This window comes from Taudactylus pleione, unplaced genomic scaffold (assembly GCF_031769625.1).
Source record: "Taudactylus pleione unplaced genomic scaffold, aTauple2 ptg000602l, whole genome shotgun sequence".
In the NCBI taxonomy this organism is placed as follows: domain Eukaryota; kingdom Metazoa; phylum Chordata; class Amphibia; order Anura; family Myobatrachidae; genus Taudactylus; species Taudactylus pleione.
This window is the reverse complement of record NW_028285004.1, coordinates 3996492-4007449: the sequence shown is the minus strand read 5'-3', so window position 1 is coordinate 4007449 and position 10958 is coordinate 3996492. Positions and strand designations below refer to the sequence as shown.

At 41.3% G+C, this 10958-nt stretch overlaps 1 protein-coding gene across 1 annotated transcript; it reads left to right on the top strand.

Moving 5' to 3' along the window:
* The first annotated feature begins 8953 nt into the window (after window positions 1–8953).
* On the top strand, window positions 8954–10072 carry LOC148480750 (beta-1,3-galactosyltransferase 2-like). The gene has a single exon (XM_088453887.1). It carries the CDS (start codon window positions 8954–8956, stop codon window positions 10070–10072), a length of 1119 nt encoding a protein of 372 aa, XP_088310013.1.
* The last annotated feature ends 886 nt before the right edge of the window (window positions 10073–10958 follow it).

Genomic DNA, 10958 nt, shown 5'->3' with positions numbered 1-10958 from the left:
GATTGACCTATATGCCACAGAGCAGTACTCTTATTGCACATTGGGCCACACCATTGTACCCTTATTGCACATTATGGCACAGAGTAATGCCCCTTATTCACATTATGCCACACAGTAGTACCCTTATTGCATATTATGACACACAGTAATGCCCCTTATTCACATAAGGCCACACAGTAGGGCTACGTATACACATTATGCCACACAGTAATGCCCCATATTCACATTACACCACAAAGTAGGGTCCCTTATATGAATTATGCCACACAGTAATGCCAATTATTCACATTATGCCATTCAGCAGTTCCATTTTTGCACAATATGCCACACAGTAGTACACTTTATTCACATTTGTCCCACAGAAGTACCCTTTTTTCACAGTATGCCACACAGCAGTACCCTTATTGCACATTATGCCACAGAGCAGTACCCTTTATTCACATTATACCACACAGCAGTACCCTTATTGCAGATTATGCTACACAGTAATGCCCCTTATTCACATTATGCCACACAGTAGTTCCTCTTATTCACATAAAGTCACACAAAGTTCCCCTTATTCACATTATACCACATAGCAATACCCTTATTGCACATTATGCCACTCAGTACCCTTTATTCACATTATCCCACACAGCAGTACCCTTATTGCACATATCACATAGTAATGCCCCTTATTCACATTACACCACACAGCAGTGCCCTTATTGCATATTATGCCACACAGTAATGCTTTTTTTCACATTCTGCCACACAGCCATACCCTTATTGCACATTGTCCCACATAGTAGTATCCTTATTGCAAATTGTGGCACACATTAATGCCCCTTATTCACATTATGCCACACAATAGTACCCTTATTGCACATTATGCAACAGTTATGCCCATTATTCACATTACACCACACAGTAGGGCCACTTATACACATTTATACACAGCAGTGCCCTTATTGCATATTATGCCACACAGTAATGCCCCTTATTCACATTACACCACACAGTAGTTCCATTAGTGTGTGTTATGCCACACAGTAGTTCCCTTTATTCACATTATGCCACATAGCAGTACCCTTATTGCACATTATGCCACACAGTTGTACCATATATTTACATTATGCCACATAGCAGTACACTTATTGCACATAATTCCACACAGTAATGCCCCTTATTCACATTATGCTACACAGTAGTTCCTCTAATTCACATTAAGCCACACATTAGTTCCCTTATTCACATTATGTCACATAGCAGTACCCTTATTCACATTATGCCACACAGCAGTACTCCTATTGCACATTATGTCACTCAGCAGTACCCTTATTTCACATAATGCCACAGATTAGTACCTTTTATTCACATTATGCCACACAGCAGTACCCTTATTGCACATTATGCCACACAGCAGTGCCCTTATTGCACATTACGCCACACAGTAGCACCTTTATTCACATTATGCCACACCCCCTTATTCACTTTGTGCCACACATTAGTTCCTTTCATTCACTTTGTCACACAGTATTGCCTCACCCACATTATGATACAGTAATGCTCCTTATTCACATTATGCCAGCCATAGTATAGCCACTTACTCACCTATTCATCTTCTTTCCTCCTGAAAGGTCCGCCACCTTTTTTCTCTCTCCAGCCCCTTGGGTTCCTAGGAAAAGAAACCCTGGCTCCCCATTGATCGACGACAGCCATCTTTAAGTAACCTTCTATGGGGCAGCCATTTTCTGTTTGCCCCTGCTACTCAGAATGATCTCTCCTGGCTGGCAGCCTCGGACCACCCCTTAGTTTCACCTATGCATGTCAACATGAACTATAATCTCTAGGGAATAATGCCACTGTTTCTAAATAAAGTACTGCCCTTAGAAGTATTAAAATTAATAAGCTTGCCCATTTAATAAATGATTGCCTCCTTCAATAAATAAATGTGCCCATTACCCCCTTAATAAATACAAACCTAAAATCTTCTTATTTTCTTGTTTCAATATAATTGACAAACTAGAAAATAACTGCGCTCTAATACTTGAGTTGTGACATTAGTAAGCACAAATAGAATAGATAAAAATAAATGTTTATTAAACACAAATACCAAAAGAATAATAAATCATAAACAAATGTTGCGACTAAAGTGTAAAAAGCACATAGATGAAATTACTATTACACATAAATGTAACTAATCATAAACCGAGACTGCTTGAATTGCATATAGGTAAAAAATAGAGTTGATCAGGCTCTCTATAAAATAGTGTAGATAAACACATCGAGTCCCATATAAACAGAAAAATCTAGACTGAATGTAGCCGTTTTAATAAAAAGTGATTCCGGGTAGCAATTCAGTATGAACAAATAGCGGATGTAATTGCAATAATCCTCAATTGTCCCTGGAGCAGTGGTCGAAGTGGGGCGGTATACGGCGGTATGACATACCGCCACTTCCCGGCCCCACTTCATTTTAGATGTAGAAAAGATTGCACCAGCGCTGGGATCCAGTATGGAATCCCAGCGCTGGAACAGTGGCGGCAATGTGTTAAGATGTGTCCCGCAGGGGACACATCTCAATCAGTGCAGTGGAGGCGCTGACATGTAGCCGGGACAAAGTACCTGGTCCCGGCTGCACTGTAAGCACTACGTACTGGGCGGCTGCCAGCCAATCATGAGGCTTGCAGCCGCCAGCCAATCGCGGGACTCGCGGCCGCCAGCCAATTGCAGGGCTTGCAGCCGCCAGCCAATGAGAAGCTGCCAAATGGCATCTTCTCATTGGCTCGCTGCGGCGCCAATGAGAAGCTGCCAAATGGCAGCTTCTCATTGGCTCGCAGCGGAGCCAGATAAACTGGAGGGAAGACCCGAGGATCCCGGTGGCTCCACTTCAGCAGCGCAGGTAAGAGAGAATTAGAGAGAGGGGAGGGTGTGAGAGAGGGAATAGAGAGAGGGGCAGATAGAGGCAGGCTAGCTATTGTAGGGGGTGAAAGAGAGAGGGAATCAGTAAGGGCAGGGTGTGAGAGAGGGGAGCAGGCAGGGAGAAGTGTGTGTGTGTGTGGGGGGGGTTAGAAGTACAATGGAGTGATATGGAAGCAGGGGCCCATAGGGGGCAGGGGGGAAGATTCAATCTCCATACCCCCACCTCTAAATTACCACTTCGAGCACTGCCCTGGAGATTCTCTCTTAAAGTGTATGTATACTCACACACACTCTAGCTTTTCTTTAAATGGTATACCTTGAATTGAAGCGTAGCTCATCACAAATGATATGGAGTAGAATGGGTTAATTGATCACACAAATCAGCGACCATTTGACTTAACTGTTGTAGATGGACCCATATAGGTGCATAGCAGTGCACTCGATAATAATACAGTACATAGATACTTGTAGCTCATAAATAGAGTTTTACCTGGAAAAGTGTCCTGCACAATGCTGAAGGGAACAGCCTGGTGTTGTAAGCTGCCATGAAAGATGAACTGCACTCATTTTTAAATGGTAGTGGTGGTGCAAAATGTAATGCAGGCAGGGCCAGCGGTCAGTGCTTACAGGTATCAGCACGTAAGTCCCGATCGGCTCACGTCTCCACGTCCCAGCAGTAAAAGACTGCAACAGGTACAGTGCTGAATAGCGGTCACTTGCCAATTGCCGGGTATAGTCAGAGAGAGTGGCTGAGTGAAGAGGGAATCTCCGGTATTCCAGAAAGGAGCAGCTAATAGCGGTTACTGGCCAATTGCCAGGTATAGTCAGGGAGAGCGGCTGAATGAAGAGAGAATCTCCGGTATTCCAGAAAGGAGCAGCAACGCTCTCCCTGACTATACCCGGCAATTGGCAAGTGACCGCTATTCAGCACTGCACCTGTTACAGTCTTTTACTGCTCGGACATGAATACGGTCGGGACCTACGCGCTGATACCTGTAAGCGCTGGTCCTGCCTGCATTACATTTTGCACCGCTACTACCATTTTAAGACGAGTGCAATTCATCTTTCACAGCAGCTTACAACACCAGGCTGTTCCCTTCAGCACTCCCTTCACATAGGCTTGGCCTGCCACTGTAGCCTGCATCTTAAGGATGCCATCTGAAGCATGGTGTTAGAACCGGAGCTGAGTTTTAATACCATCTTTCATCTCTTTCTAGGTAAACTAATGCCATCTTCCATATCTGATGCCTTTCACTGAAAGAATAGTCTGTTTTGAAAGTTTGTTTTCCAACTGGGAGGCTGCATCTTCAACCACCATTAATTAGCTTGTTGAACAAACTGCTCAAACATTCCCTCACTGTACCAGCTGACCTAGCCTCTGCTGCAAAAGGGACTCATTTTAAAGCCTGCACACACAGGCTTGGCCTGCCACTGCAGCCTGCATCTTAAGCATGCCATTTGAAGCATTGAGTTAGAACCAGAGTTCGATCTGGATTTGGACTTTTGACTACTTTCTAACCAAAATTTAAACAATTTTACGAACACACAGGAATGCTGCCACTCCACCTTCATTTACATTCCCCTGAGACTGGGTTCGGTTGCTGTCTCATGCTGCAGCCAAATCGAACTTCACAAACTGCTGGATGCTACAAACCCACACACTCGAGCGAGGGAGACGCTGTGGCTTTTTGCAGATCAATCTATCATTTTTTAATTTCTGATTAAGTTTAATATGGTTTTAACTTAAAATGAGGTCACCATTTATTCTTTTTAATTTTTTTCTCCACCTGGACATTATACTTCTGCTACTTGCACACCCTGCTAGATGTAACCTATGCACTGTGCCCCAGATGGCTGCCTCGGATGGTTCATTCTTGGGCAGGATGAACAAACACGTAGATCTATTAATTCAGTGCCTTTCATTTTTCAAATGTTTCAGTCACCCGTAAATCTCATGCCCGAACTGCAGCTTTGTTTGCTGTATTTACTAATCCCTGTTATGTAAAATGTACTTCCACCTCACTGTATGCTATACTGGTGTGCTATACCTCTGCTGTATGCCAAACTGGTGTGCTATACATCCACTGAAGTGCATCCTCCATGGGCAGGATATACTTCATGTGGATCTATTCACACAGGGTATATCATACTGCCACACACTCGTCCTTGTATGGTCCTTGTATGGTTTATCACCCACAGTGCAACCTTCGTAGTGCGCCCACCATGGCTGCCTCACCTGGTACACTCGTGGATGGGATGAAAAATACATGAACCTGACTATTATGTTGAGATCCGTACTCCTAGCATCAGAATGCTGCAACCACCCATTTTGTGTCATCTCTTCTAGGCATAACCTATTCCACCCAGGGTAATCCTACGTAGTGCGCCCAAGACGGCTGCCTCATTTGGTACCTTTGTGGGTGGAATATATAACCCATGGAAGTTATTTCCCAAAATGTCTGCACCAACCCCGCAATAAGCTTATTGTGCTCTCTAGGTTTCGGTTGATTTTAATTATCTCTGTGTGGTTTTCTATTTTTTTTGCAACACCAAATCCTTGTATAATGTACCATGTTTTCTGATGTCTGTAAAGCGACTGAGTCCTATGGGAGAAAAGCGATATATAAATAAAATGATTATTATTATTATTGTGCAGGACACTTTTCCAGGTACAACTCTATTTATGAGCTACAAGTGTCTATGTACTGAATTATTATCGAGTGCACTGCTATGCTCCTATATGGGTCCATCTACAACAGTTAAGTCAAATGGTCGCTGATTTGTGTGACCAATTAACCCAATTTACTGCCATATAATTTGTGACGAGCTAAGCTTTAATTCAAGGTATACCATTTAAAGAAGAGCTAGAGTGTGTGTGAGTATACATACACTTTAAGAGAGAATCTCCAGGGACAATTGAGGATTATTGCAATTACATCCGCTATTTGTTCATACTGAATTGCTACCCGGAATCACTTTTTATTAAAATGGCTACATTCAGTCTAGATTTTTCTGTTTATATGGGACTCGATGTGTTTATCTACACTATTTTATAGAGAGCCTGATCAACTCTATTTTTTACCTATATGCAATTCAAGCAGTCTCAGTGTATGATTAGTTACATTTACGTGTAATTGTAATTTCATCTATGTGCTTTTTACCCTTTAGTCGCAACATTTGTTTATGATTTATTATTCTTTTGGTATTTGTGTTTAATAAAAATTTATTTTTATCTATTCCATTTGTGCTTACTAATGTCCCAACTCAAGTATTAGAGCGCAGTTATATTCTTGTTTGTTCTTTAAGTGAGGTTGACAATTACCTCTTTTTCTTACTGCTGCACTATTACTTGATCCTCCTGCTGGTTTAGCGCTGGGTATATTTTTTTTCCAATATAATTCATATGAAAAATTAAAAAAAAATTGTACCAAACAGACTGCTGCATAGAAGCACCCGATCTAAAATGAGTTAGTCCACAGGTATTGAATCTCATGATCCTGGATTAGCATGTTTGCTTGTGTTTGGTCAACACCAGTGGTTAGCATTTAGCCTAAGCATTCTTTATTATTTCTATAGTATTTAATTTAACAAAACTTTAAATTTTCACCAAGTCATGCATCCATGTCTTTATTATAGATATTCTGATCGGTGACATCAGCCCTTATGGCATTTAATATTTAGAAGTAACATTGACAGGTGAACATATACATATTTATTACTACAGTAGGTTGTTTTAGCACACTTGGGCTCCTCTTTGCTGTGGTGGCATAACCAGACCTAATCAACCCTATAGTCTCCCAACTACAAGTTTTACTTTGTACAATGTAGCGAGACCTAATCAAATGTACAATGATATTAACCGTATTCCCCATCTATTACATATACCTTCCTTTGTAGTTTACTGAACAGTTTATTTGAGGTATAGATTTTCCTTAATGATGAGTTAGATGCAGAAATTAAGTTAATACTAAATAACTATGTAGGTAAGGGTTGTGTATGATTGGTTGACAATTATCAAATCAAATAGTCAAACTGTTGACAGCGCAGTGTCGACCAGAGAATGCATATGTGGTAGTAATGATATTTATAACATTTTTACTGTGTCCATCTAATAACTTTACCATCATGTTTATAGTTGTAATGTTGACACTGTTAAAATACTTTAGAAAACGCTACTTTCTATAGTTGACATTACGACTACCAACAGTCGACATTTTGACTATCAACAGCATAAGTGTCAACTATCTACCTACCATAGATAATACAGTAGCTTTAATAGAATATAATGTTTTTAACCATAGTGGTTGAAAGAGCCGGATAAACTGATATGTGGCTTGTCTGAAAACTTTCCTTTTACTTTGCATAATTTTTTTTTTAAATACAAGCATGATGAATTGCTATGCAGTTTACTAAAAGAAAGTAAAAAGGGATAATTTATTAAAAAGAACTAACTAAAAAAGATAATAAAATTGTATTATGAAGTGTTTCACATTAAACAAGTTAAGCACAATTCTTCTGACATTGCATGGATGTAAATATTATTTTCCCATATGCCAAGTTGTATGCATCTATGCAGCTGCACTGTCCCTATTCATATACTGTACTTGGGCCCTGATTCAGAGCCGGACGCTCTTTCAGAGCGCTCGCTCTGAATCAGAGCGATTTTTTTTTTTCGCAGCCAGTGACCACCCAGAGCTTTTGCGAGCGGCCAGGTGATGGTCACGACCATCAGGCTTGCGACTAGACCCTTGTGGTAGGGTCTCGTTCCCACAAGCCCCAGTGAGCTTCCTGTTCTAATGGAGCAGGAAGCTCAACTACAGACATCACGAGTGATGTCAGTAGGGCCGCCTTCAAATGGCAGGTGTTCCTTCGGGAACGCCTCCATTTGGCCAGCCACACCCCCTCCCCACCGAAATAAATGCATATTATGGAAACCGTAATTACATTTACATTTAATAATTAATTACTAATGAATGTCAGACATAATTATTTACCTTGGCAAAGTCAAATTAAATATCATCAAAGGACACAAATTAAAATAGAAGAAATATAGGCTGATCAGTGGTGTAACTATCGTGGGTGCAAGGGGTGCTATGGGGCCTGGGCTGTCTGCAGGGCCCACCACTCCCCCTGCTCCCAGTCACATATGGATTGGGCCACCAGGACTCAGTCTGCGTCACCTGTCAGCCTGAGCCCGTGGCACCCGGCCGGCCAGAGAAGGAAGAAAATTGGCACATGGGATTTGTAGTTTATCTTTTACTGCTCAGACTCTGAGCAGTTAAAAATAAACTACAAATCCCATGAGGCCTTTGAGCCCTTTACAAAGATGGACACCACTGGACCTAGAAGTAGATCGGCTGTCCATGTCCATGCTGTTTCTGCTGTTTCTGCTTGGGTGCAGGAGTGCGGGCTATGCAATGATTCAGTGTACAACCAAGTGACAGCTTCCTGTGAAGGCAAGTGGCTGCCTTGGAGCACTCTATCCCCAAGGGGTTCTCACCGCTTAGTGCTGCAGTGTAAAGTCCCAGCACACATTAGACACTTTGATAAAGATGCATATTAATGATTTTATAGAGGAGTGCAGGGTGTACATACTGGTGTTGTATATATTATGTGAATAATAAAATGTGGGTAATGCCTCTAGGTGTGTTATTTTTATTATATTATATAAATTACTACCATTACATATTTGTTTTATTGTTTATTTGTTTAATTCAACATAAGTATTTTCAGTAACTTGGCACACACATTGCCTTGTCTACTTGGTGTATAGTCTATTGAGGTATTATTACTGTATTTCTACTTTTTTGGGGGGAAGCAGTTTGCTAGACATGGAGAGATACTTGGAGAAAGGTTGGCTTAATGAGAAGGTGCAACAAAGGACTTTTCCTCTACTTACTATACTTATGTATTTCTACCCTTTTTAGGTAATAATTCTAAAGAAGAACATTAAAGGATGAAGGTTCTGCATGGACAGTTGCAGAAACACATATTACAATAATTAAATACATGAACATAAACTGGTGCAGTGCTTCTGATTTAGTTTACCATGTTTCATTTGAAAAAGACAACTTTCTTCTTGTGCACAAACAAGACTATTATGCTCATATTCTCACTTTTCTCAGTTGTTTTTAGTTTGACAACACTTACCCTAAGTAATTACTACTGTCATTTTCTGAGATGCTCTAGTCCAGGCAATTCTGTTCTGCTCATGAAAGCTAAAACCAATAGTTCTGTAAAGATGGATTATCCCTACCTTCAAAAATCACTAAGCAGATCAAGAACCTCTTCATTTACTACAATTGTGGTGCAAAAGTCTAATTCATATGGAGAACCACCCACAATACTGCAGAGATATAAATACACCATCAATGAACCTAATAAATGCAAAGAACATAATCCATTCCTTATTCTGCTTGTGACTGTGGAAAGACAGCAGCAACAGGCTCGTCAAGCTATAAGACAAACATGGGGAAAAGAGGATTTCGTATCTGGGGTCAAGATATTAAGGCTATTTTTATTAGGTCATGACAAGAAGATAACTATTGATGCTGAACAGGCTCTTAAGAATGAAAGTCAGGAATATCATGACATTATCCAACAGGATTATTTAGACACCTACAACAACCTAACCATTAAGGTAATGATGGGTTTGATCTGGGTAACCACTTACTGTCCACATGCCTTGTATGTAATGAAGACAGACAGTGACATGATTGTTAATACAGAATATTTAGTAAGCAAGCTTTTGAAACCAGATGAACCCCGAAGAACTAACTATTTCACTGGATATGTAATGAAAAATATGGAACCCATACGTGACACAAACAGCAAATGGTATATGCCTCCAGATGTTTACCCAGAGAATAAATATCCCCCATTTTGTTCTGGGACTGGCTATGTGTTCTCTGGAGATCTGGCACAGAAGATAGTCAACATCTCCCCAATCATTAGGTGGCTACATCTAGAAGATGTGTACATTGGACTTTGTCTTGATAAACTGGGAGTTCAGCCTGTAGCTCCACCAAAACACACTGACTTCAATATCGCGAGAGTTACATACTCAGACTGTTTATATAACCAGATTGTCACATCCCACATGTGGAGTCCTTGGGATATAAAACTTAAATGGAACAGGTTACAAGAAAAAAAACATCTTTGTGTCTAAATGCCCAAATGTAAAATGGTTAATATGCAATTTAAACAGCCAAGCATATTCAGATTATTCTAAAATTCAGAATGGTGGTTTTGTACCTTGCATACTTCCTTTTGTCTGGCACTATCTAACAAAATCACTGAAATTTACATGCAAACATAAGACATTTTGTCTGTCAATCAGCCTAAATAAAGACAACTATTTCTTGTGCACCTTGTTGCCTTCCAAATACTAAAGAAATTCTGTCAATTAGTAGCAAAACTCAGGCTATGGAGGGAACTCACAGAAAATCACCTTTTGCTGATGGGGATGTAGTGAATATGCCGGCAGATGGGATGACGGTCGTCGATATACAGACATTGGCATCCCACCGCCCAGCAAAATCCTGATGCCGCTATCACGAAGGGGATCAGGATACCAGTGTCGGCATCCCAACTGGTGGAATCCCGAATGAAGGATCCGGGGTAAGTATGCGCATTAACCCAGGGAGGGGGGCTTAGGTTTAGGGACCCCCGGGGAGAAATTAGGGTTAGGCAACCCCCAGGGAGAGTTAGGCTGCAGGGAGGGGGGGTTAGGGTTAGACACCACTGGGGGGAGGTTAAGGTAAGGCACTCCCCTGGGAGAGTTTGGTTTAGGGTGCGGGAAGTGGGGGTTAGGGTTAGGCACCACAGGGGGCAGATAAAGGGTTAGGCACCCCCCAAGGGTTGTTAGGGTTAGCAGCCACTAAGGGAGGGTTGGGGGAGGGAGGGGGTTAGTTTACTTTCCACCGCTGTCGGGATTCTGCACCTTCGGGCTTCCAGTGTTGGGATTTAAACTGGCTAAATCAGCTGCTGGTATGTCATACCCAAACCCTACTGATGTACCTATGCATGGAGCGAGCGGACACAAATTAAATGGA

Excerpts from the sequence above, each read along its gene's own strand:
- LOC148480750 (XM_088453887.1), top strand. The coding sequence starts at position 8,954 with ATGTTTCATTTGAAAAAGACAACTTTCTTCTTGTGCACAAACAAGACT.